We start from the raw sequence: 27,532 nt of genomic DNA, 5'->3' as shown, positions 1-27,532 counted from the left end.
ATCACTGTTTTCATCTCCTTTGGCAGTATGAATTCATGAACCTCTGAAAACTAACATAGCTTAACTGATTTTAGAGACTTACTATCCTTAATACTGTAGTGTTTGTGTGTGTGTGTGTGTGTGAAAATGGTCCAGATTGATTGTAACTGGTAATTCAATACCCGCCAACTTAGTGTAATGTAGCAATAGAGATAACAGTAGAAAGGAAGTTGTTTAAGAGTATAAAAAAGGGATTGTAACAGAATAAAAATACCAAGTTTGTATAACCTTCAATAAATTATGAAATATGTAGTCATTTTTTATTTAATACCAAGGCATTTCACAAAAATTCAGATAGACTTTTAATTGGCTTTGATTTCCAGAGACTGTCTCTTGAGTTTTCTGTAAAATTTGCAAGATCTCCCCTCTGAGTTTCAGTGATTGCCTTAAGCTTATTTCATGTATTTTATTGGAATCAGAATGATAAATGAGTGATTATATTGTTGAAGTGCTAGACAATAGGAAAGTCTGCATAAATTCAAAATTTTCTCTTTAATCAAAGGCTGGGCTGTGATCAGAGCTTTGTGGTTGGCACTACTGAACTAATCCAAGTGGATGAATTAATTTTCCTGCCTGGTTACTATTAGCAAAAATTATACAGATTGCAAGGTGGGATGAAAGTAATAAACCTGATTTTGTAGTCGTCACACAAGAATATAAATATATTCACCCAATTGGCTTCTGTCCTTTTATTTTCCCTGTGAGGATGAAGGCTTATATTAAAGACGTGGCCACTAGCCAAAGCAATTTTTAAAGCCATCTTTTGGAATTAACTTCAGAGCTTATGCCAGAGTCTTTTCAATAATCTTGGCTTCATGCACATCTTCATCTTTTAGGGATATACTTGATATTTGGAGAACATCAAAAAGCATTCACAGCCAAATCTTCTAAATAAGGTGCATGATAAACCTGGATGATACCCTTTGAGGTAAAAAATCAGATATAACAAAAAATGATTATAGAATACTAAAAATGATTTGCTGGTAGTTTCAAAGCCCATAAATTAACTTCGAAATCACTTCCAATATAGGCGTGACCAAAGTGTTTTGAGCAAACACAGTGCCCTTGGAACTTGTAAGTGTAGAGTCGGCCAAGGTGACTATTCTAAAAGGGATTACACCAATTTAGATGTTTGTTTAAAAAAATCAATTGTATCACTTTATGGGCTCAGTGTAATGTAATAGGAAGAGCATGAACAGTGAGAACCAGGCAGATCTACCTTCACCCCTTTCAGCTCTAAGTGACCTTGGACAAGTTATTTAAGCTGTCTGAGCTTCTGCTTCATAATCAGAAAATGCAGGTAATAATTCCCACTGGGACTGTTGTGAGGGCTGGAAATATAGTATGTAAAATACCACATATATTGGCCTATGTATAGTTCAGTATTTGTGATTTGTTGTTTGATTGATTTATACCTAGCTTTATTTCAAAATAGATCAAAAGTAGCTTAACTGCTTGTTTTCCACCCCTACATAGCCTCATTTAGGAAATAATAATATTAATAAACGTACCATGTGCTCAAGTCATTTATATTAACATTTTTTTCACAATTTTTAAAAATCTCAACTTTTATATTCAAGGGGTACATGTACAGATTTGTTATCTGGGTATACTGCATAATGCTAAGGTTTGGGATGTGATTGATACCATCGCTCAAATACTGAGAATAGTACCCAATAGTTTTTCAGCTCATACCCTCCTCTGTCCTTCCCCACTCTAGTAGTCCCCACTGTCTATTGTTACCATCTTTATGTCCGTGAGTACCCAATGTTTAGCTCCCACTTGTAAGTGAGAACATGTAGTATTTGGTTTACTGTTCCTGCATTACTTTGCTTAGGACAATGGCCTTCAGCTGCATGCATGTTACTACAAAGGACATTATTTCACGCTTTTTCATGGCTGCATAGTATTCCATGATGTATGGTGTATATGTGCCACATTTTCTTTATCCAGCCCACCATTGATGAGCACCTAGATTGGTTCCATGTCTGTGCTATTGTGAATAGTGCTGTGATGAACATACAAGTGCATGTGACTTTTTGGTAGAACAACATTCTACCGAGAACAGTTGTCTTTTGGATATATACCCAGCAGTGCAATTGCTGGGTCGAATGGTAGTTCTTTAAGAAATCTCCAAATTGCTTTCCACAGTGGCTAAACTAATTTACATTCCAACCAACAGTGCATAAATGTTCTCTTTTCTCCACAGTCTCACTGGCATCTGTTGTTTTTGAGTTTTTGTAATAGCCATTCTGACTGGGTGAAGTGGTACTTCATTGTGGCTTTGACTTGCAATTATCTGATGATTAGTGATATTGAACATTTTTTCATATGTTTCTTGGTCACTTGTATGTCTTCTTTTGAGAAGTATTTGTTCACGTCTTTTCCTCATTTTTAATGGGGTTATTTGGTTTTTGCTTGTTCAATTGTTTAAGTTCCGTATAGATTCTGGACTTTAGACCTTTGTCAGATGTATAGTTTGTGAATATTTTCACTCATTCTGTAGGTATCTGTTTACTCTGTTGTTAGTTTCTTTTGCTGTGCAGAAGCTCTTTAATTTAATTAGGTTCCACTTGTCAATATTTGTTTTTGTTGCTATTGCTTTTGAGGACTTAATCATAAATTCTTTCCCAAGGCTGATATGGTATTCCCAAGACCAAATGATGTTTTCTAGATTTTCTTCTAGGAGTCTTATAGTTTGGTATTTTACATTTATCTTTAATCCTACTTAATTTTTTATATGGTGAAAAGTAGGGGTCCGGTTTCATTCTTCTGCATATCACTCGGCAGCTATCCCAGCACCATTTATTGAACAAGGACTCCTTTCCCCGTCACTTATTTTTCTTGACTTCAACTGAAGATCAGATGGCTGTAGGTGTGTGGCTTTATCTCTGAATTCTCCATTCTGTTACATTCATCTATGTGTCTGTTTTTGTACCAGTACCATGATGTTTTGGTCCCTGTGGCCTTATAGTATAGTTTGAAGTCTGGTAATGCGTTACCTCTGGCTTTGCTCTTTTTGCTTAGGATTGGCTATTCAGGCTCTTTTGTGGTTCCATATAAATTTTAGAATAGTTTTCTCTAGTTCTGTGAAAAAAATGACGTTGGTAGTTTGATAGGAATAACATTGAATCTGTAAATTGCTTTGGGTATATGGCCATTTCAATGATATTGATTCTTTGAATCCATAAGCGTGGAATGTTTTACCCTTTGTTTGTGTTATCTATGATTTCTTTTAGCAGTGTCTTATAGTGCTCCTTGTAGAGATTTTTCTTCTCCTTGCTTAGATGTATTCCTAGATTTTTTTTTTTTGTGCGGGGGGCGGGGGACGGGGAGGAGGGCAGCACAGGTATTTGAAATGGGATTGAGTTATTGATTCAGCTCTCAGGTTGAACGTTATTGGTGTTTAGACATGCTACTGATTTTTGTACATTGATGTCATGTCCTGAAACTTCGCTGAAGTCATTTATCAATTCTAGAAGCCTTCTGGCATAGTCTTTAGGGTTTTCTGATATAGAATCACATTGTCAGGAAAGAGAGATAATTTTGACTTCTTTTCCTATTTTGATGCCTTTAATTAGTTTCTCTTGCCTGATTGCTCTGGTTAGGACCTCCAATACTATGCTGAATAGGTGGTGACAGTGGGTATCCTTGCCGTGTTCCAGTTCTCAAAGGTAATGCTTCCAGTTTTTGCCCATTTAGTATGATGTTGACTGTGGTTTTGTCATAGATGGCTCTTACTATTTTGAGGTATGTTCCTTTGATGCCTACTTTCTTAAGGGCTTTTATCATGAAGGGATGTTGGATTTCATCGAAAGCGTTTTCCATGTCTGTTGAGATGATCATATAATTTTGGTTTTCAATTCTGTTTATGTGGTGAACCACATTTATTGATTTGCATATATTGAACCAACCTTGCATCCCAGCAATGAAGCCTACTTGATCATAGTGAGTTAACTTTTTGATGTGCTGCTGAATTCAGTTTGCTGGTATTTTTGAGGATTTTTGTGTCTATGTCTGTCAAGGATATTGGCCTCTAGTTTTCTTTTTCCATTGTATCTTTTCCAAGTTTTTGGTATCAGGATAATGGCTGGCTTTGTAGAATGAGTTGGGGAGTCCTTCCTCCATAATTTTTGTAATAGTTTCAGTAGAATTGGTACCAGCTCTTTGCACATCTGGTAGAATTCGGCTGTGAATCCATCTGTTACAGGGTTTTTTCAGTTGGTAGGGTTGTTTTTTTTGTTTGTTTGTTTTTTGTTTTTGTATTACTGATTTAGTTTTGGAACTTGATACTGGTTTGTTCAAGGTTTCAATTTCTTTCTGATTCAATCTTGGGAGAGTGTGGGTTTTCAGGAATTTATCCATCTCCACTAGATTTTCTAGTTTGTGTGTATAGAGGTGTTCATAATAGTCTCTGAAGATCTTTTCTATTTCTGTGTGATTGGTTATAATGTCACATTTGTCATTTCTGATTGTGTTTATTTGGATCTTCTCTCTTTTTTTCTTTGTTTATCTAGGTAGCAGTCTATCAATCTTGTTTATCCTTTCAAGTAACCAACTTTTGGCTTCACTGATTCTTTGTATAGATTTTCAGGTCTCAATTTTCTTCATTCTTGCTCTGATTTTAGTTATTCTTTTCTGCTAGCTTTGGGTTAGTTTGTTCTTGTTTTTCTAGTTCCTTTAGGTGTGATGTTAGATTGCTAATTTGAGACCTTTCTAAATTTTTGAGGTAGGCATTTAGCACTCTAAACTCTTCTTTTAACACTGCTTTTGCTGCATCCCAGAGATTTTGGTATCTTGTGTCTCTCTTTTCATTTATTTCAGAGAATGTTTTGATTTCTGCCTTAATGTCATCATTTACCCAAAAGTCATTTAGGAGCAAGTTGCTTAATTTCCATGTAATTGTGTGGTTTTGAGAGATCTTCTTGGTATTGATTTCTATTTTATTCCATTGTGATCCAAGAATATAGCTGGTATGATTTTAATTTTGATTTTTTGAATTCATGGAGACTTGCTTTATGGCCAAGCATGTGTTTGATCTTGGAGTATGTTCCATGTGCATGCAGATGAGAAGAATGTATAGTCTGTAGTTAATGGGTGAAGTATTCTGTAGATGTCTATTAGGTTCAATTGGTCAAATGTAGAATTTAAGTCCAGAATTCTTTGTTAGTTTTTTGCTTTGATGATCTGTCTAACACTGTTAGTGGGGTGTTGAAGTCCCCTACTACTATTATATGGCTAAGTCTTTTTGTAGGTCTAGAAGCTCTTGTTTTATGAATCTGGGTGCTCTAATGTTAGGTGTGTATATATTTATGATAGCTAAGCCTTCTTGTTGAATTGAACCCTTTATCATTATGTAATGCTCTTCTTTGTTTATCACTGATGTACACAAACTCCTCTCTGTGTTAACAACCTGGTATGATGCCTTTTGCTCTTCTTTACATTGCATTTGCCTTATGTCTGACCCCTCTTCTAACACTACTTCTGAATATGCTAAAAGGGACAATTTATTGGAAATGCTCATTAATGATTACTTAAGGAAAGAGCAACTAAAGTAATTTACAGCCTCGCCTTCTATCAATCCCAAATCAACATGAGCCTCTCCTACACATTATGAGATACTTGGATTCAACTGCTGAATCATGAACTATTCTATTTCTAAATGGCGCACTGAAGTGGAATGCCCTCTTTTTGTTCACCTTTTCCACCCAAGCTGTGGAACATTCTAGAACCATAGACCAGAAAGCTATCTGTGCTTCACCACTGATAACCTGGATACCCTCATCCTGTAGCCAGGATGCCACAGCACCCCTTCTTCATGTTTTGCAGGTGCCCCTGAGGAGAGGACTATTCTGCCTGTGTCTTCCAGGTCATCCAACTTTTTTTGTAGAGGAGGAGAGATTTTCTTCCATCAGCTGCTCTTCCTCTGTTTGCCTCTGCCTGCCTCCAGAGGTACATGGGTCATCATCAAGGACTTTTATTAGATGATGCCACTTCCTTCCTCAGCTTGCTTGGGATGCTCACTAGCTCATGAAGTCCAGAACCCATAAGAACAGCAGCACTTAATATGATTCACAAGGTGTTACAATTGTTGTCATTGTTTGAACTCTAGGGTCCTTTTGTATCTTGAGCATATTTCTATTTTGCACTTACACCAGGTATCATGACTATCAAAGCTGTCTGCCCTGAACCATAGTTTGGTTCACCTAACCTTTCTAATCACTTGTTTCCTCATTTTCAGAAGAGCTGATAATGGCAGTACTCTTCATTGGCTAGTGTGAAGGTTAAACACGTCACGTGGAAGATGCCTAGTAGTACCTGGGACATAGTTAGCTAAGCATTTATACTATGCCCTAGAAGGGAATCACTAAAGAGTTTGAGGAGTAGGGTTATGGGATTCAGATTTGTATTTTATAAAGATCAGAGTGCCCCTTGCCTTGCACAGTGACTGGTACATGTCCAATAAATGCCCATTGGATCAACACACTCAAATGCAGGAGAATGTTGAATCATTTGTATTCTTTAGGCACTTAAAGCATTAGAAGAAGTTGAAGGAGTTTGCATGGGTGAATAACAGCAACAAAAATTTAAGATAGAAAGAAGAAATGAGTTCTTCTCCAAAGGCTGACCATGCCAATGTCTAGAAGTCTATAAGGCCCCAACTATTGGGTGGGAGGGGTGGAGGATAAAGATTTTTCCTTTTTCAGTTACTAAAACTTCCTTGACCACCTTCTGTATACCCTCTGTGCTTGGCACCAGAAAATCAAAGGTACGTGACAAGACATCTTTTCTTAAGGACTTGATACTTACAAAGAATTACCCTCAGAATGAGAAAAGCCATGATAAATTTCATATATATACATATATTTTATATATATAATTATATATATACATACATATACTTTTATATAATATATATATGGCGTGTGTGTGAGACAAAGAGAGAAAGGGAAAGGGAGAGAGAGAAAAAGCACAGCGGGCACAAAGGGAGGCTTAGTCGGGACTTATCAATCCCCTGCTTAAACTCCCCAGCAGCGTGCCACTACACTTGAAATAAAATCCACACCATTTACCATGATGTACCAGACCCTGCCCAGCTCAGCCCCTTCCCATCTCTTTGTCCCCATCACCTATCACACTGTCCCTTACTGACTCCACACCTGCCTGCAAACATTATTTCTGTCCTTGATCACAGCTGATCCTTTCTCACCTCAAAGCCCTTGCCCTCAGATCTTCACAAGGCCACCTCTTTCTTGATTATTCAGACCTCAACTCAAATATCTCATTCTCTGAATAATATCTACATAATGGCCCTTTCCTCAGTCATTTTCCATGGCATTACTCTGTTGTATTAGCTTCATAAATTGTTTCCCTATGAAGTTATCTTGTTTACTTATTTACATAATTATTGTCTGCCCCTTTTTCCCTCTGCCCCCCACCCGATGCAATAGAATGGGGACTTCCTGAAAGCAGGGAAGCCTCCTCTGGCTTGCTCACTGTTCTGCCCCAGTGCCTCGAGCGTGCCTGGAGGCTGGCACCTAATTGACATTCATCAAGTATGAACATGGCCTGGAGAAGACAAGAAAGATTCACCAAAGAAAAGTTATAAGTTAAAATATGTCATGAATAAGGAGGGCAGTTAGGGCCAACACCAGGACTTTGGCTGTTAGAATGCAGGGTGCAGGGTGAAGTGTGGAGATAGACTAAAGGGGTGAAGCATCCCAAGGGCTTTGTTGGCCAGGAATAGGACTCGAGCCCAGACCCCAGAGCTAGAGTGCAGAGATCAAATGTCAGGGGGCCTCCCTTACCAGATGTGTAACCTGGGACAATCCTAACCTTTCTAATCACTTGTTGCCTCATTTTCAGAAGAGCTGATAATTGCAGTACTCTTCATTGGCTAGTGTGAAGTTTAAACGCGTCACGTGGAAAAATGCCTGGTAGTACCTGGGACATAGTTAGCTAAGCATTTATACTGTGCCCTAGAAGGGAATCACTGAAGAGTTTGAGGAGTAAGGTTATGGGATTCAGATTTGTATTTTATAAAGATCATCAGGTTGGCAATGGGGAGGATGGACTGGAGGGGGCTGATAAAGCAGAGTCAAGGAAGCAACCAGGTAGTGAAGACAGACCAAGACAAAGCAGTGGCAGCAAGGCTGATCCAAGAGTTATTAAGACAGTGGACTCTGGCATCAGTTTGAGGAGGGAGATAAGGGAAGGAGATGATTCGGTGGGTGGCTGGTGGTGCCATTTGCCCATATGGGAAATACAGGAGGGAACCCAGTTTGAGAGCCAGGATGGGAAGGGAGGGTGAGGAGGTGTGATTTCTTCAGCTGTGGCTGGCTGAGTTAAGTGTTATGGAAACTCCAGGTGGAACTGCCCAGAGAGAAAACCCCCACATCTTTCTGATCACAATATAACCCTAACGTGATTAGCATTGTACTTATCAGTACTTAATAAATATTAGCACTTAATATTTGGTGTTTAAAATTTTTGCTTTTGAAGAAAATATTGTGAGAAACATTTTTGTCCACATTCAAGTTTTTTTCCTTTTAGACTTCTATATGTAGAATTGCTGGGGCAAAAGGTATGTTATCTTTTGAAGAATTTAATTCATCTTGCCAAATTGCTTTTCAAAAATTTCATCCCAACAATATACTCCCACAATAACCTGGGATTTTAAAAAAGCAGCTTAAATGTTTTTTATAAATACCACTCCCAAGTTGCCAGGGTATGGAGAACAGTCCTCTTGTGTGTAGGGATAAACCTAAGCATCAGCTTCAGCTCCTTCCTTAAAAATTAACAATTGCCTTTTTGTCTTAGGGAAACTCCCAAAGTCAATGTCTGTTATTCATTAACATGTTGCAATACCACAACCCAAATCATATTCTTGAAAACACGATGATGTGTAAAATACAAACACTATATATGTAAATACTCCCATGAGGTCTGTGGATGGGGGTATAAGGAGAAGGCACTTAGAGAACAAAAAGTTCTGTTGTACCAAAACTACATTAACACTGTCTTCCACCACCCCCTGCCCCACCAGAGAACTTCCTTTACCACAGTTTAGTGGATATACACGGAAGGAAATTCCATTTCCTTTGAATCAATACATGGGTTATAAGAGGGTACCATTCACCAATTTTAACCCAGAATAAGCTAAAACCTCTTTTTAATACATATGTCAATAGATTTTCATCAAGCTAAAGAAGAGCCATTTTCCCTGAAGACAGCCTTTTGGTCAGTTCCACATACGGTTATCACGAATTGTTGGTCATTCAGGTGCTTTCTGTGGTTTTTGTTACTGTTTTTCTTACACTGACCACATACAACTGAGACACCTCAGGGTAACAGAACCCAAGAAAGTCTATGATATGTTTGCTATCCTTTTCTGTGAATGCTCACTTTGTGTTTATTAGAATTAGATTTGTACATTACAAAACCAATGTAGATTTAATGAAGATTTATCTGTTGTCTTTTTTAGAAAGTCCTTATGAAGGAAACTTGGGTACACTGTTCTTGTCCATGTGTTGTATTGAGTTGAATATTTGTTTTGTGTTTCTCATAATCCACTGGAGGCCATTTAACTTGGTGGCCTGCAGCAGCAACACTTGCCTCTTCTGTTTAGAGCAAGGGTCCCCAACCACTGGGCCGTGGACCAGTATCAGTCCATGGCCCATAGGAACCGGGCTGCACAACAGCAGGTGAGTGAGCATTACCACCTGAGCTCCACCTCCTGTCAGATCAGCAGCAGCACTAGATTCTCCTAGGAGCATGAACTCTATTATGAATTGCACATGCAAGGGATCTAGGTCGTGCAGTCCTTATGAAAATCTAACTGATGGCTGATGATCTGAGGTGGAACAGCTTCAATCATTCCCCACCCCACCCTACCACTGGTTTACAACCTTAACCATCCATCAAGGTTTGAAGGGAGATTCATAGCTTTTGGAAGACTTTCTTACACTTAGTCCACAGTTGCTGTTCTCAGGAGTTAATGGGAGGAGCCCACAATTATTCAAAAGAGGCTGGGTCTAATTTGTATCAAGTGGGACTCACGTCAAGTAGGGAAGCAATAAAGACTGTTCATCTCTTGTAAATCATGATTCTTTTCTTCTAGTGAGCACAAATCAGGGGTGGATCCATCAAAGAATGGGAAGACATGATACTTTTGCTTGAATGTGGACTTGGTAGCTCCAAAATGGTCTCCTTTGCTATTGGGATGGTCATCAATGCTTGAAGGAAATTGCTGTGGTTGTGATGGGGGGTTTAGTAGTATATAATGCATCTCACTACTAGAGAGTCAATCAGATGTCCCTGGTCCTCCTGGGGCTGTCTGCTGTTATATTTAAGAGTTCACTTCCCATCCATTGTGTCCATTTGTAAGAGAGGCTCTCCAAAAGAACACAATAGCAAGTTTACACATACTGTAGAGCCTGTTTACCACAGCGATCTCAAAATCATAGTGGTCCTGCCTGTTTTGTTGTTGTTCTTTACATTCTTTGTGTCTATTTCTATACACTGCACCGATTATACTATAAAGCTATTTTGTGATAAGAAGAATTGAGAGAGACTGAAACCAAATCTTTCTCTCGAGCTACAAAAGTTATCTGAAAATAGAAAGAGACCTACCCATATTTTTTAAAAATTACACTTGTTATCCAGTTATAGCTATAATGGCAACTTATAAAACCATAGAATTTTAGATGTAGGTTATATGGGGAAAGTGAATATAGTCCTCCCTTGGTATCTGTGGGGGTTGGTTTCAGGACCCCAGTGGATATAAAAATCCATTATAAAATGGTATAGTATTTGCATATGATCTATGCACATCCTTCCATATACTGTAAATCATCTCTAGATTTCTTATAATACCTAATACAATATAAATGCTATGTAAATTGTTGTTATACTTTATTTTTACTTGCATTCTTTTTTATTGTTGTGTTGTATTGGATTTTTTTCCCTAATATTGTCTCCGTGGTTGGTTGTATCCTGGATGCTGAGTGCGCAGTAGGGAGGCCTGACTATTAGAAACCAGCTGCTGTGTAACATTGGCCTCTAGGAAAACGTGTCTCCTGGTCAAACAAGTTAGGGAAAGCCTGTATCCTGTATCTTCCTCCTTCTGGATATTAACAATGAAAAGTCAACTGTAACTCAGCATTTTCCAAACTTATTTGATTACAGAATCTTTTTTACCCTGTATAATAGCTGTTAACACCCTGCGTGTAGGAAATGAGTCCAGTCACACCATGGAGGTCCAGAAAATTAAGCCACTTGCCTGAGGTCACAGAGCAGTAATGACAGAGCCATGGCGGGACCCCACTGCTAGCTGATAGCCTCCCTCAGAATGACTGCATACTTGTGTTGCCAGCAATGGCTTCAAAAGGTGTTCAAGATTATGTTTCTTTGAAATTGATTTAAAGAGTGATTTCTAAAGTTGTAGGATCCTAGTTTAATTTGGATTTATCTGTTAGCATATAGAAAATGTGTCAATTGGCCCATTCAATTTAGTAGTACTCTTTATTCAGATGCATCAGAAATGGGACCCGAATCGTATGCATGGTGGAGAACAAAACGTTCCTGAGGCGCTCAGTGTGAGGGGTGGGGAACGGAGAAAGCCAATAAGCAATTAAACAAGTAGATATGTAGTTACAAATTATGCTGCGTGCTATGTATGTGCTGTCAGATTGAGCTTAAATTTGCAGTCATTTTTTAATTGACCCAGAACCAAAGGAATCAATAGCAGTTGTTTTTATGGTTATCTGAATATTGAATATTCAGCTCATAACGACAGTTTGCACCACGTGACAGCCTCTCCCCTTCTTGTTTTTCCAGCCCAGTGGAGCAAAATGAGAGCGCAGTGAGCCAGGCCCAGCTTCTCTCCTAGCCATCCCCGACTCCCACCATGAACCACTTGGAGGGGTCTGCGGAGGTGGAGGTGACCGACGAGGCGGCAGGTGGGGAGGTGAACGAGTCGGTGGAGGCCGACCTGGAGCACCCCGACGTAGAAGAGGAGCAGCAGCAGCAGCCGCCACAGCAGCAGCACTATGCGGGCCGCCACCAGCGCGGGGGCGCCCTCGAGGACCTCCGCGCCCAGCTCGGCCAGGAGGAGGAGGAGCGTGGGGAATGCCTGGAGCGCTCAGCCAGCACCGAGAGCGGCTTCCACAACCACACGGACACCGCCGAGGGCGACGTGATCGCCGCGGCCCGCGACGGCTACGATGCGGAGCGTGCACAGGACCCCGAGGACGAGAGCGCCTACGCTGTGCAGTACCGGCCGGAGGCCGAGGAGTACACGGAGCAGGCGGAGGCCGAGCACGCCGAGGCCACGCACCGCCCTGCACTGCCCAACCACCTGCACTTCCACTCGTTGGAGCACGAGGAGGCCATGAACGCGGCCTACTCAGGCTATGTCTACACGCACCGGCTCTTCCACCGCGGCGAGGACGAGCCCTACGCTGAGCCCTACGCCGACTACGGTGGTCTTCAGGAGCACGTGTACGAGGAGATAGGGGACGCGCCGGAGCTGGACGCGCGCGATGGCCTGCGGCTCTACGAGCAGGAGCCCGACGAGGCGGCCGCATACCGCCAAGAGGCCCTGGGCGCGCGGCTGCACCACTACGACGAGCGCTCAGACGGCGAGTCTGACAGCCCCGAGAAGGAGGCCGAGTTCGCGCCCTATCCGCGCATGGACAGCTACGAGCAGGAGGAGGACATCGACCAGATCGTGGCCGAGGTCAAGCAGAGCATGAGCTCGCAGAGCCTCGACAAGGCGGCCGAGGACATGCCCGAGGCCGAGCAGGACCTGGAGCGACCCCCTACCCCGACCGGGGGTCGCCCCGACAGCCCCGGGCTGCAGGCACCGGCGGGGCAGCAGCGGGCGACAGGCCCCGCTGGCGGCGGCGAAGCAGGGCAGCGGTACAGCAAGGAGAAGCGCGATGCCATCTCGCTGGCCATCAAGGACATCAAGGAGGCCATCGAGGAGGTGAAAACCAGGACCATCCGTTCGCCTTACACCCCCGACGAGCCCAAAGAGCCCATCTGGGTCATGCGCCAGGACATTAGCCCCACCAGGGACTGTGACGACCAGAGGCCGATGGACGGAGATGTAAGTCGGTGCGGGTTCGGGCTTCCTCGGCCCCATGCGGCGGGAGGGAAGATGGCGCCCCATGGCCTTGTGTGCCCTTGGGTAGTGGCTTTATGGGAAATGGTCTGTGGGGAGGCTAATAACTTTTCCACCCTAAGCCTCAGAAGCAGGTTGCACCTAAACTCTCAAATACCAGCGGGAGAGAAAGTGTTGAATGCACTCGTCAGATTGTTAGCAGGATGGCTTCATATCAGTGCTTCCCACACTGTGCCTGGAGGCCTTGTGAGAAATGCTTTCTTGGGTACATTGCCCTCCACCCCCAGTTTCTGATTCAGAAAGAGTGGGGTGGGGCCCGAGAATTTGTATTTCTAATGCCAAATAAAAAACAAGCCCTGATTGAGGAAGGAGAGACTTCCTTGGAAAGGATTATTGCAAAGGGGAGAAAGATACTGTTTCATTATAGGGAGGAAGGACTGTTGCGGTAGGAGAACCTCTGACCTTAAGATCTTTAAGGGTCTCTAGGGTTAGGAACAAGGGGGAAGTTGTTTTATAGGGAGGAGTAGCTAAGTAGAAAGAACGGGGTGTGTGAAAGTGGCGTGAAAAGGGTGGGAGTTGAATGTGCCGTGGATCAGAGAATGTTTCTACCTGAGACCAGCGTTTTCTCAGGAGTGGTAGTATGCTGGCCAAAGTTCACGCACCTGGAGGAAGGAGAGACCCTTAACCAAAGTTTGGTTAGCAAGCAGTTCAGCTGATGGCTGGTGAAGAAAGAATGGAAATGTGGAGGGTCTGCGTCTGGCCTTGTCATAGGTAAACAAGAGGAGCATCCCTATCCCTGTTCTAAGTCAGAGGAGAAGGAGTTTCCCAGAACACAAAAGGATGGGAGTATTTCTTCATTTTGTTTCTCTGGTTCTCAGGTAAAGTTCAATGTTGTCACTAACAAGTTCCTAAAAATGCTGGTCCCAGGACCACAATTTGAGAACTGCCTTAAATCAATCCCTTGAAGATTTGGGATGGGTAGTGTGCCCTCTTTGGAGGAAATCCTTCCGAGCCTTTTTCTGCCAGGGGTTTCTGCAGTTTTGTTTGTTTGTTTGTTTGTTTTGTTTTGAGATGGAGTCTTGCTCTGTCACCCAGGCTGGAGCTCAGTGATGCGATCTCTGCTCAATGCAACCTCTGCCTCCTGGGTTCAAGCAATTCTACCTCAGTCTCCCGAGTAGCTTGGATTACAGGCAAGTGTCACCACGTCCAGCTAATTTTTGTATTTTTTAGTAGAGACGGGGTTTCATAATGTTGGCCAGGCTGGTCTCGAACTGCTGGCCTCAAGTGATCCACTCACCTCAGCCTCCCCAAGTGCTGGGATTACAGATGTGAGCCACAGCATCTGGCTGGTTTCTGCAATTTTTTTGTTTCGGTTTGGTTTTTTGAGACAGAACTGTACTCTTTTTGCCCAGGCTTCAGTGGAATGGTGCGATCTTGGCTCACAGCAACCTCCACCTCCCAGGTTCAAGTGATTCTCCTGCCTCAGTCTCCTGAGTAGGTGGCATGACAGGCGCATCCACCATGCTCAACTAATTTTGTATTTTTAGTAGGGATGGGGTTTCACCATGTTGGCTAGGCTGGTCTTGAACTCCTGACCTCAGGTGATCTGCCTGCCTTGGCCTCCCAAAGTGCTGGGATCACAGGTGTGAAACACCCTTCCCGGCCTCTGCAGTTTTTTCACCCACCCTATGCCTCATTATGGGCTTCAGTAGGTGCATAATTTTCACATCTGGTTGTATCAGGTCATCCTTCCCACTTCACAAAAGATATGTATTCTGTTTTAAACCAAATTGTGTTTCATTGTGAAGAGCTACACAAAGTAATTGATACCACTGTTGACATTTTCCATTTTTGAAATACCTAGGAAATGTTATAACATGGCAAGCTTAGGTGTCACTATCTGTTCAGAATACATCAGAAAGACTAACTTTCGCTCTGACTCCTTTGCTATAAAGATTCTCTCTGCTTCTACTCTCCCTTTCCATACTCTTGAATAATTTTTAAGCCTTTCATTTTAAAATGGATCTTAGAGTAAGATAAGGGTCAAGAGCTTATATTCAATTTCATTTAATTCTACATTTTATGATTGCACCAGGACGTTTCTCAATACATATCTTTGGAGTGAGAAACCATTATTGTAAGGTATTTGTTCATTTTACTTACACATAAAGAGCTATGCAGGTCAGAGTGGTAGCATTCACCTCCTCTTTAAGGAATAGTCAGCATTTGCTGTTAGCGGATTAGAAAAGGTTGGAAACCAGTAGGGAAGGGAACTTCATTTCTCTCCAGCAAGGGGGCAGCATTGGGTCAGTGAGTTCAGACATACCCTGTCTCTCTCTTTTCTAGGCTTCTGATTCAGTGAAAAACAGGTGCACTCACATGTAGAATTCTCCTTGACCTCCAGCTGTCTCCAGATTCCTCCCAGCTAGGAGGGATTGCAGCAAGCATTTTGCAAATGAGGTGGAAATAGAGCAGGTTTTCAAAAGTAGGGAGTTGGCAAAAGGCTGACTTCTGTATCCTTTTAGAAACCTGGAAAGCCACCAGAGGAAAAAACTGCAGGCACAGTTGGTCCAGATGCTGGCCTCTTCCTTCAGCTTTCTCCAGTGCGCCAGCTCCTTGAAATGACCTGCTTAACCAATTGCCCCTGCAGCCTCCCAATGAGCCCACAGCACAGCCTATGGTAGGGCTAGAGGCTGGCTTTTATTCATTTGAACTAGGAGAACAACTTAACTCTCTTGCATGCTGTTTCATTCAAAAGGTAAAATTAATTATAGAACATTGTATGATGCTTTAGGAACCCACTATGTCAGAAATTCAGCTTGATGCTAAGAAATCAGTATGGATCACTGGGTTATGAATAGTTAATATGAAGTGAAACTGAAAACCTGTGCTTTAGAGTATTCCAGCAGTCATTTTTAAGCTATTTGTGGGTTGTATTTCATCTGTCATGCCATATTTATAGGAAAGACCTTCCTTTGCTGCCTCTGTAATGGTCTTATGAGAATATAATGATATTATATTCTGTTGATTTCCATCTCAGCATCAAAAAATATTTACTGAACACTCATTCTCCATGTACGCTGTTATAGAAAATGGAAAGGTGTTTTAAAGCCATGTGGCCTGAAGTCTGTCTGGGTGATACTTATTAGAAATGCAAGTTACTGCCCTTCCTTTCCAAACCAGAATACCTGATGTGGGGCTCAGTGATCTGGTTTTTTGTTTCATTTTATTTTATTTTGTTTTGTAAACTTTCTCTGAGATTCATGAGCATGTGAAAGATTGAGAAGTAATGATTTAAAGGAAAAAAATGTATTATCTGGGCACTTTCCCCATGTCAGTGCTGTGGATATAAGATTTAACTAAATCTTTTATTAGCACAGATAAAGTTTTAACAAAAAGAGCTATCTCACTGTGATTGTGGTCAGCAGACCTGGAGAAATGGTATTCTTACAAAAGCAGTATTTTGAGTATTTGCATTCTCAAAGTGGCAAGATCAGAAACTATAATGAAGCAAATAAAAGGAGACAAAAAAACCTGTATTGCCATTTGTCACCCACGATTGCTAATTGCTAAATCTGCTTTTAACACTACTTTTAATTCCCCCAGAACTTAATTACTTTTTTCTTGGAGCAAACTGGCATTTGTTTGCTGGTGAGTTGTGTAGAGAGAGAAAACGGGATTGCTTTTCCATAAGAGTTTACTGAACACATCTATTACATGCTCAGCACTGAGAGAAAATAACTGTGTTCTAAACATTTGAAAAAATACTTAATGTGCTTTTCTTCTAGTAAGGGGTTTCCATTTTCTAAATATATGCTTGAGAAGTATCTCCCAATCCCCTTCTTGAAAAATATTGATAATGAAGACCTGTCCTTTTCCTTTTTTTTTTTTTTTTTGTTTTGTTTTTGAGATGGAGTTTTGCTCTGTTGCCCAGGCTGGAGTGCAGTGGCGCAATCTTGGCTCACTGCAACCTCCACCTCCCAGGCTCAAGCAATTCTCCTGTCTCAGCCTCCCAAGTAGCTGGGACTACAGGTGCATGCCACCATCCCCATCTAATTTTTGTATTTTTTAGAAGAGACGGGGTTTTTGCCATATTGGCCAGGCTGGTCTTGAACTCCTGACCTCAGGTGATCCACCTGCTTCAGCCTCCCAAAATACTGGGATTACAGGCATGAGCCACCAAGCCCAGCCTGAAGACCAGTTCTGAAAACCCATAGCCTACTGATCTGTCTATAGGCAACAGAATCATTCAAGAACAGAGTCACGGTAGACTCAGGGAGATTGATGCTAGCAAGCTCACGGTGTAAACTGGATGGTTTTGGCTACTTTAAGTGGTGTGGTATATAGCTTGAGATGATGTTTATCTCTTCTCCCTCCTAGAATTCCAGTAAAATAATAAAAAGCACAAACGCTGACAGAGGAAACAGTAACAGATGAGCACAACAAAATTTGACAACACGCAAGTGGTAACTGGCTGTGATGGAAGGGTTAGTGTGCCCCAGGATTTCCAGTTCTTTTATTTTTTCAAACACAGTGAAGACTGCACTTCCTCATCCTCTAGAAGTTAAGCATGGCCAGGGAAACGTGAGCCCTGAAGTGTATTGCTTCCAAGTGGGAGCAGCTAAGACCATGCTTTCTTCCCCGGTGGAAACAAACCCCAAAGCCTTATGTTAAGGGGGCAGCCTCACAAGATGGCTGTGCCCCTGTCAGCACAGGTCCCGTGAAACCACAATGAGTAGGGCTCCCTGGGACATGTATTCTGAGAGAGGAATCAACCTTTATCGTTTTAAGCCACAGAGATTTTTGGGGTGGTTTGTTATCACCGCACAGCCTGGTCCATCCTGACTAACACACTGATGAGGTTTCTGTTTTCTGTCTTCTGCCAAGTGTTTGTGAGGATGTGTGCAGTAGACACCCCCCCAAAAAGACTTAAGAATTTGAGACACAGATACCTCAGGTGGCAGATATATGAGGAGTATGGCTGAAAACAAGAAGAGGATTATTTGGAAGCCTGTCACAGGAGACATTAAACTTCCTGGTGCCTTCTCCAACCCATGAAGCCAGGTGACTCCTCCTGTCCACAGAAGATGGGAGGCTTCTGTAAGGAAAGGGTGAACCAGAGGAGCACTGAAACTGGGGACATGGCAACAGTTGGAAATGGAAACAAGGTACCTTGGGAAACACAGGGCCCACTAAGCAGCGAGACCCAGAGAATGCCTTACAACTCTTAGTTGTCAGGCTTAGAATCCAACCCACTCAGGACCCCTAGTCCCCAGCAGATGAGTGTATTCCTCTCTGAGGTAACAGGCCCAAGAGAAAATACTACAGATACTGATGTTTGGGGGTTTCCCAGTATACTACTTGGCTTTCCACCTGATCACCCCATAGTGACGGCTCCTGCATCATAAGCACATGATCTTCCAGTAGGCTTTTTGGGGATTTACTCTTAAGTATAAGTGAACAGCCAAGGATCACCAGACATTTAAAGAACATCTCTCACATCAAAGACAAAGACATAAAGCAAATGGAAAGTCACTTGGAGAAATCAAGGCAGCAAAATTGAGGAAATCTTCAAAACAGTAAAACAAGTATGGCAAAAGTAGTAGGAACAAAGATAAAACAGAAGGGGAAATAATGAAAGACCATGTCCTGGAGGCAAAGAACACAGGAACTTCCAGATTAAAAGAGTCTGCTGGGTACCTATCTAGAATAATGAAATAGAAAAGACCCACAGAAGTTTCAGAACTGGAGGGAGAAAGAGAAGATTGTACAGGCTTTCGAGAAATAAAACCAACAATGATCAGGAAACACAATGATGTTGGACTTTTCACAAGCAACACTGGACACCGGGGGACCTACAGCCAGTCTATCTTCAAGTCAGTGTGAAGGTGCAATAAAGATGTTTTCAGACATGCATGGTCCCAGAAAATTTACTTCACATGCACCCTTTCTCAGGAAACTACTGGAGGATTGCTCTTCTTGCATGGGAGCATAAACCAAGAAAAAAGATGCAAGATCCAGGAAACAGGGAACCCAACCTGGGAATGCAGCAGAGAGAATCTCCAGGTGATGGGAAAGGAGATCCCAGGATCACAATGGTGCAGAAGTCCAGCCACCAATCCCATGTGGCCTGCCGCTCGCAAGGTTCCAGTTAGTCTCTAGAAAGAGTGGAACTGAGAGATTTCCTGATAAATTTATGCCACCAGGAGTTTTAGATGGTTTTAGGAGAGTTTGGCATAAGTTATTGATCAGTCCATAGAAGACTAAGCAAACGGAAAAACAATTCCATTATTTACCTCAGTAAAAGCAATTGTTACATTGGCAAGAAATGCAATAATAATATGCGTTGTAGCTCAGCAGGGAAGAGTATAGTCTTCAGAACACAAGCACTGAATATTGATTAACCAGAAATTGTAGTATTGAGAGGATGAGGGTGCATGTAACATGAAAGAGGTAAACCTTAATTGTTTGTAGTAGAGCCAGGAAATAATATCTAAAATTGAAAAACCAAGGTAAGGCAGTATAAACATGCTATTTATGAATATGGAAATAAATACCAGGGAAAAATGCTAGAAGAGCGGGACCATGGCATGGGAGGGAGAGCGAAGACTTCGATTTTTGCCATAAACTGCATGATATCATTTGACTTTTAAAATTACATTCATGTATTTCTTTGCTTTAATTGAAAAATATGCAAGAGTAGAAATCCTTTAGAGATGACTCACAAAGGAACCATCTCATGTTACTGCTTTCCTGGAGACACAAAGGCAAACACTTCTGTACATTTTGTGCACAATTTCTAAGAAACAACTGCTTTATTAACTATGTTACGTGGTAAGATGAGTGCACTAAGTTTTTAATTTCCTGCAGTGTTTGTGTTAAGCACACATACTTGCATTTGACTTACATGACACACATAAGAGTAAAGAAATAAAAAGTAGGTCAAGGCGGGAACTGTACTACTTAAGGTGAAGAACGCTAATTGGTAAATGAATTTACACCTTGAAAATGAAAAACCTGAAGAGTGCAGGAGCGGTGGACTTGATAGTGTGCTTAGTTTGGAAAGCACAGAACAGTTATGGGAAGGATAGCAGCAAGAATACTAACTGCAGTGGGAGCGATGCTTGCTGAGGTGAAATGTGATGCGTTCATTTCTCCTCGGGTTTGTATACTTCTGTAGGTTAATGGCCTTTACTTCAAAAATGAAATGTTTTTGAGATGACTTCTTTTACCAGGGTGCATTTAGTGGCGCATTCTGCAACTTAGGATCTGCAGTAAAGTGTCATTTCTGTCCGTGGGGAATAATGCTCTAAGAGACCTTAGTTGTCAATAACAACAACAAAATGAGGCGTTTTTCTGTGAACTGTGAGAACCTAATGCAACTGGAGTAATTTTTTTAAAGATTTAATGATCTTAGTGGTACACCTTTAAAATGAAAAGGCTTCACCTTGAAATCCCATTTGAAGAGTAAATGATTCATTTCAATCAAGAAAAAAAAAACAAAAGGAGATGGGAGAATGTTTGCTTTTGATCTCACCACCTGGATTGGAAGTATTGCCTCCAATTATTTTAACTTGTCTTTAGAGTTTCACCTGTCAGTTCAGCTCTAGGCAAGACGTGTTGCCTGGCAGGTGTCTCCCCCACTGACATCAGACCATCACCACCTAGAAATCACCAGAGCAAAACTTGTCCGGTGATCTGCACACCAGAAGGCAAGTTCTCCAGTTACTTTGTGCTCTGTAGAATAAAAGAAAGTGATGGAGAAGATTGATCTTTTTTAACCCTCTGGGCTCCAATTTTTTTCTCTTTGCCTGACCCCTTTCCCAAGAGGAATCTTTCTCAACTTTTTTGATGGATTGTCTCACCAGACATTATATATGTGAAACTGTGCCAAGAAGTGATGGGACAAACAACATGGAAAGAAATGGACGATTTAGCGAGAGAGAATTTTGTTGTCAGTTTCCAGTTAGAGTTGCAGCTCATAGGCCACAGTTCGGGCGTCTGACATGCTTGCTGAATAAGTGTATGCTCAATCAACTGCCCAGTAGTCTTTAGAAAAATTGTGTCCTCTGCCCCAACTATGCACTCTTTAGAGACAGTCTCACTCTGTGACCCAAGCTGGAGTGCAAGGATACAATCCTAGCTCACTGCAGCCTTACACTTCTGGGCTCAAGCAATCCTCCTGCCTCAACCTACGTAGTAGCTAGTGCTACAGGTGCATACCATCATGCCCAGCTAATTAGTGTGTGTGTGCACGCGCGCATGTGTGTATGTGTGTGTGTGCATGTGTGTTTTGTAGAGACAGAGTCTTGTTATGTTGCCCAGGCTGGTCTCAAACTCCTATCCTCAAGCAATGGCCTCTCAAAGTGTCATATTACAGGCATGAGCCACCATGCCCAGCCACTCTCATTTTTTCTGTGATAAGTGTACTGGGGCTGTATTGGAGAGGAAGGGAAGGTGCTGGGAGAGGAACAGATATATCATAGATAATTGAATTTCATATGTAACCCAGTTGTATCCTGGAGCCCATGTTGTCCTGGAAGTTATGAAATGTGATTTGAGTATAAACAGAATCATCTTTAAAATGAAAAATACTCCAATTACACGTGTAACTGGCAGCATGTTCTGAGTCCAAAAATGTAGTTTCTCAATCCACTTGTTTTGAAACAGTCTTCGCTGACTGCTTTCTTGAGAGCAGCCATAAGAGAGGAGGATTTCTGTTTAGACACAGGCCTCTTCACTCCCCTGAGGAGTTCCACTTGCAGTTTTTCTCCTGTTGTTTCTCATATTGAGACAACAAACATTCAACTTGACAGGCCTAGCTGACCCCTTGGTCAGACCCTACCCATGGGATACCAAAAAGTAAGTAAATAAGTCTGGTAATGGATTGAAGGAGATTTGGAGCCAGTCTGAACATTTTGGCCCCAGTTTACCCAGAAGGAGTAGCTGAAAATAGACGACTTTTTGTGACCCAGGAGAATTATGAAATGTGATTTGACTATAACTGTGATCATCTTTAAAATGAAAAATGCTAAATGTCTTTATGCTTATCTGGACTGGCCTCTACTCCATGCTTGTAACCTCGCGGATCTCGCCTCTATCCAGGTCACATTCCAATTAAATAAAGTCAGGGCCTCGCTCTCTAAACAGATTTCAAGGCCCCAGACTTCTTGATTAGAGCCTTTGGAGGTTGGCTCTTGGCACGGGTATTAATGAGATTCAGTCAAAATTGGTAAGCACTGGCTTAGGCTGTGGACCAGAGTTTAACACTCAATTCTTTAGGATCTCATTTTCCACTTTTCTTGCACGCGTTAACCTGTTGCTTCTGTAATTCACTGTCGGCGTCTCATCCTTCTGTATCTCCCTCAGAGCAAGTCACACAGATGTGCTGCTCAGAGTGTCCACCATATGTAAATCTTTGGCTCACAGTTGATCTGTTGCAGTCACCTTGGGTTGGTCACCTGCTTTCCTCCCAGGCTTCAGTTTCCTCGTCGGTAAAATGAGTTAATCAGATTTCTGTCCCAGGGTAGCTATGAGAGAAAATGGTTTTGCAGATATTGAATCCTGTATGGAAATGTGAAATAAGAATCACAAGTTTGATGTGTCAGTTACATTTGGAAGTCAAAGCTCACTTAACATTTAGGATTGGTCACTGGCGAACTGCATTAGGGGGCTGGCCTTTAGCAGCCCTTCCTCACCCTCTCTGGGCTGGTGTTTCCTTTCTGCTGTCCTCAGCACTCAGATCCCCCCCTGGGCTGCCCAGCCTGGTCAGGCACTCAGGTGACCCTAGTTCTCAGCTTCCACCTTAAGCAGCATTATACCGTCAGCCTTTTCTTCCAGGGTTGGTCTGATTAAGTCAAACTAAACTGCTAATTAGTGATAATGGCAACATGCACCGCACCTCCAGATAACATTTACCTTTTATTGGCATTTTACTCCTGATTCCAGAGACCACTGGAGAAAGTATTTTGAAGCAGGAAACCATTTCAGCACTAATGCTTCTTAATCAGAAACCAGCCACTCTCCTGCTGAGACAGAGGTATTGTCAAAATCCTGGGAAGTGAGGGCTTGGTGTGAACTCTTGCCCTGATCATGTGTACTTTTACATCCACATTATTTTTTAATTTCAAGAAAAATGTTACAGTGAGGGTGTAGGAGCACCATGGCTTCATCTGGGACCTTGATTTTCTTGATGTTACCCCCTCCCTGCCCTGAATTCAGCATGCCACCGACATGGATTTTTTTTTTTTTTTGACCGTTGCTAGGAGACTTCTGATCAAGGTCAAGTGCACATGCTAATTCATTAAGACTTGTTAGCAGCATCTTATCCTGTCGACCTTGCTGTTGTGTTGTCAAGCTTACAAGGACAAGTGAAAAGAACTGTCTTGCTGCCAAAGGATTCCATTTTTTGTGAAGGATTCTTGTTAAGGTATTCTGAACTGAGAGATTTCCTCTTGCTGATTACACCTTGCAGAGTTCTGGCCAGACAAAATTTTTCCAGGATGTGGTTAGCAAAGGATGAAGTTGAAATGGGATCTGAAATCAAGTAGACAGAATTTGGAATTAATATGTGTTCAGTTGGAGCCCTGTTTCCCCAAGTGGATCGATTCTTGGCTGAAATGTGATGTACTCTTAGGGAAGGGAAGAAGGGTGGTTCTAGGATAGTTAGCCCCAGTCTGTGTGTGGTGTTAAGAGGGAAAACACTCCAAGCATCCTTATCTCTGATTTTCCCCTTACCTGCTGCAGAAGAGTATACATTCCAGTGTCGGCTCTAAAACTAACTTTGTTTTCTTATATGATCCAGACTGTTTAGAAAAATGGGGCTGGCAGACCCTCTAAGTCAACATCCCAGAAGCTTATTCAAAAGCATAACCTTAGAACCAAAGGACCCGCTGCCAGGGCAGCAGGAATGGAACCCAGTGTATTTTCCAGGCAGACCTCAGAAAAGGATGGGAAACTTCTTACACAAGCAAATAGTATCAGAGATATAAATGTGTTCTCAACCATCTGCTATGCAAAGTGATTGAGCTGAGCTGTCATAGCTGTTTCTCTGCTAATACCTTTGTGTTTGGTTGAACACCAGCTATATATAGGAATAAGAAATACGGCCTCAAAGCTATGCTGTTCCTTGTTTTGCCAGTGAACTAGAGAGAGTTTGTGACTACTGTCCTTAGTCAAAAGTTGAAAGTGCATCTTACAATTTATCATCCACTCATTCAATAAACATTTTTAGAACTCTCTGACACTTGGCATCTTGCTTCATAAAGTATGCAGGATAAGAAGGTCATGGAGTCTGATAGCAAGATGGAAGTCATGGTTTTTTGTAACCCAGTCACAGGTGATATCCTGTCATCTTTGCTGTATTTTATTGCTTAGAGTAAGTCACTCTGCCATGCTCCCTCCCCAGGGAGGAGATTTACCCAAGAGGCTGAATACCAGGAGGTAGAAATGATTGGGAGCCATTTGAGAAGGCTGCCTGCCACATTTGGTATCTGGCATCGTCCCATGTCAGCTACTGGATTTCAGATTTAGGGCAGAGCGGCTGCTGGCCTTGTCCTTTCCTACTGATCTTGTCAACCATTACCAACTCCTGGGCTGCGTTTGTTTCGTTGTCTGGCTGCGAGGAGGCAGATTTGCAGATCCCGAAGTGATCGATGGATGGTGAAACCAAAGTGGCATAAAAGGGAAGGTGTGTGAGAGCCAGCATGGAGATGGGGCAGGGGGCCACACCAGAGAAAGCTGGGACTAGGGCAGGCTGTGGAAATGGAGAAGAGGAGGTGTTGTCCTGAAGAAAGAGTAGGTCCATGGTGGACTGCTCAGAAGGAGAAGTTGTTTAACTTTATTCCCAAGGGACTGCCATTGTCAAAAGAATTTGCTGTAAAGACCCTTTCATAAATTAAGGCAGCGCTTTTCAACCAGTGCTGATGATCCTCCCGGACTTTGGGGATGGGGAGTCACCTGGGCCACTAGGCACGTTGTCTTCAGCCCTTGTGCAGCCTCATCATGGCCTCCAGGTCCTCTCTGTGTGACCCAGTGTATTGTACAAATATTAACATTTCCCTGTGTGCCATGATGCAAAAAGTCTGGTAAGCACAGAGTTAAGGGGCCTTGCTGGTATGGGGGAGCCGTGCGGGAGAGACCAGGCCTTGAGACAGACTGGTGTCTCAGTGCTTGGTTTCTCCCTTGGGTGTGGCAGGTGGCTCTTCCTCTTCATGCTTCCATCTCAACCGCCTTTGCGCTGCTGGGGGAGTTTTCCATCGCAGGTGTTATCCATTATTGATGAGGCATGGAGAAGGTGGTGGTGAATAATTAAGTAGGTTTCAGGTGCAGAATGAACATGAAAGGGAAGAAACAATGAAAACAAAAAAGCCAGAGAAAGAATTCTAAGTTCTTTTGTGCCAATAGGACACCGGGTAGATGCTTTCTATAACCTTCCAGAAGGCCTGGCAGTTTTCTTTGAGTCTGATTAGTGACTTTAAGTCTTAGGTGTGCTGGTCATTTCTGAGTAATAACTGAAACAGTTGCAAGCTTTTCACAGCAGCAGTGAACACTCTAAACAGCTTCACCCACCCTGTTCTGAGCAGTTCATAAATGGAAACCAGTGCAATTTTCAAGAGTGATAATGGGGGAAAGGCTGCACCATGGGCTAGGGAGAGTTAAATGATGGGGAGTATTCAGTCTGGACTCTTGGGAATCAACACCCCAAGATTTTCTCTCTTTAAATAATTAATAGAAGGAAGAAAGTGTTTTGAGAGATGCCCAGTGCTGTAAAGTAGGAAGAGAGACCTCCTGCAGTGCTCACCATTTAGAAAGCACTTTCTAGAATGGTGGCTAACAGCTATGGGACTTGCATCCCACTGATTCAGATTAGAGTAGGTGCAATGCGACTGCCGACAAGAGTGGTCAGAAATGTCAGAACAATGAGGAGAGAGAGGGCAGTGCCTGAGGACACCCTCTCTCTGGCCCCGTTTCCCACTTTGGCCTGCAGAGCTTGTCCACAGCACAGCAAACTGCCAACTAGCATGGGAGGATTTGCCAGCTGTGGATTGTTCACAGGCCCTTTGTGTCTCTTTTTTCTACCTTTTGGTCCTATCGTAGCACATTAGCCAATCAGGTCGGCTCACAGAGAGACCTGTCAGCATGTCTGATAAAGGATTTGATGAGAGAGAAGGCTAAAGTCATCTATTCAGATGAACGCTTTTCATGCATCCACATCCTTCCCCATCGGCATAGATCATTGAGAGGCTGATTAGCTCTGAGGGTGTCTCTGCAGAGGTCTCCCTGTCTGCCTCCTGCCTTCAGAACCACACTGCTGCCTCTGTTTCCAAGAGCTCCTCCATCCAGCTCAGTTCTGCCTGGTTTGACTTGACCTTCCTCTGGTCTGGTCTGAACCAGCATATATAGTCTGGCACTTGAGCCCAATGTAGGATTATCTGTTGGTTTGGTTCAAACCGTACTGGCCTTGGAGGCAGCCCTTTTCTGTGTTGGTGTCGCTGGCTTGGCATACCCCTTATTCAGACTGCAGCGTGAGGCTGTCTCAGGCCCTCGGTAAAGGTGAAGAGACTTCCTGTGCCTAGAGGCACGGCCCCTAGCTGGCCTCAGTGTCCTCCAGGCTCGCACCACATGCCCAGGTGCATCCTGATGCAGGTCCTGAGAGAGCCTCTTTTCCCCTGACTCCCACCCGTTCCTTCCACATGAGCTGGATGCTTTTTTTCACAGGTTCTATAAACGTAGCAGAGTTTGGGGTGTGTGAAAGTTTCTGGTAGCAATTCAGAGCCGAGTGTCTTTTCTCCAGAAATAGTAGGTGCTGCTGCCAGGAGGGATAGGCCAGCCCCTTCTCAGAAACATCAGTTGCTGATGCCCAGCAGTGACGCATGACTGCCTGGACCATTCAGGCAGCGAGGGGTTAATGCGAGGGTCGGACACCCTGGGAGGTGGTCACATCTCCTGTTACCAGTTGCATGATTGACTCGGGTATCTAACAACACTGGAAACAACTCACACGGATACTGAGGTCAGGACTTAGCCTCAGGTCTCAAGTGAAGGCACTAGAGGTGGCCCAGCTGCCCAAACAGCACCCGGAAAGATGGAGAACTTTTGGATGTACCGATTTGAGTGTCACGAAGGAGAGGTAGGTGGATCCTAAGGCTTCAAAATCACATTTGCTGTTTTGCTTTTTATTTTCTTCTTCTCATCCTGTCAGGTTGTAAGCTGGTCTCTGCATTTCCCTTGACGGTAGGAGTTAGTACAGCAAGAATAGAGAGGGGGAGTGTGCATTACCCCAGACAGGAGACAGTGGAATCAGGTTTGCCTGGGGCTTGGAAGTCCAAGATGGCAAGGACAGAGCGAACGCTGCTCGATCACTCA

General features: G+C 42.8%; 1 protein-coding gene across 9 annotated transcripts in view; it reads left to right on the top strand.

The window, feature by feature from the left end:
• Nucleotides 1-27,532, top strand: part of APBA1 (amyloid beta precursor protein binding family A member 1) — a 226,085-nt gene that overhangs the window by 143,414 nt on the left and 55,139 nt on the right. For 7 of the 9 annotated variants that reach the window (XM_045373135.2, XM_005581889.4, XM_005581888.3 and 4 more), the window contains one exon: nt 11,878-13,150. In XM_045373135.2, coding sequence (XP_045229070.1) covers nt 11,948-13,150 — 1,203 coding nt within the window. In that variant the 5' untranslated portion in view covers nt 11,878-11,947. Of the gene's footprint in view, nt 1-11,877; nt 13,151-27,014; nt 27,297-27,532 lie in introns of those variants that run through there. The other 2 variants (XM_074017624.1, XM_074017623.1) reach the window with 1 other exon arrangement.

This window comes from Macaca fascicularis, chromosome 15 (assembly GCF_037993035.2).
Source record: "Macaca fascicularis isolate 582-1 chromosome 15, T2T-MFA8v1.1".
Taxonomy (NCBI): domain Eukaryota; kingdom Metazoa; phylum Chordata; class Mammalia; order Primates; family Cercopithecidae; genus Macaca; species Macaca fascicularis.
This window is presented reverse-complemented; position numbering and strand designations above follow the sequence as displayed.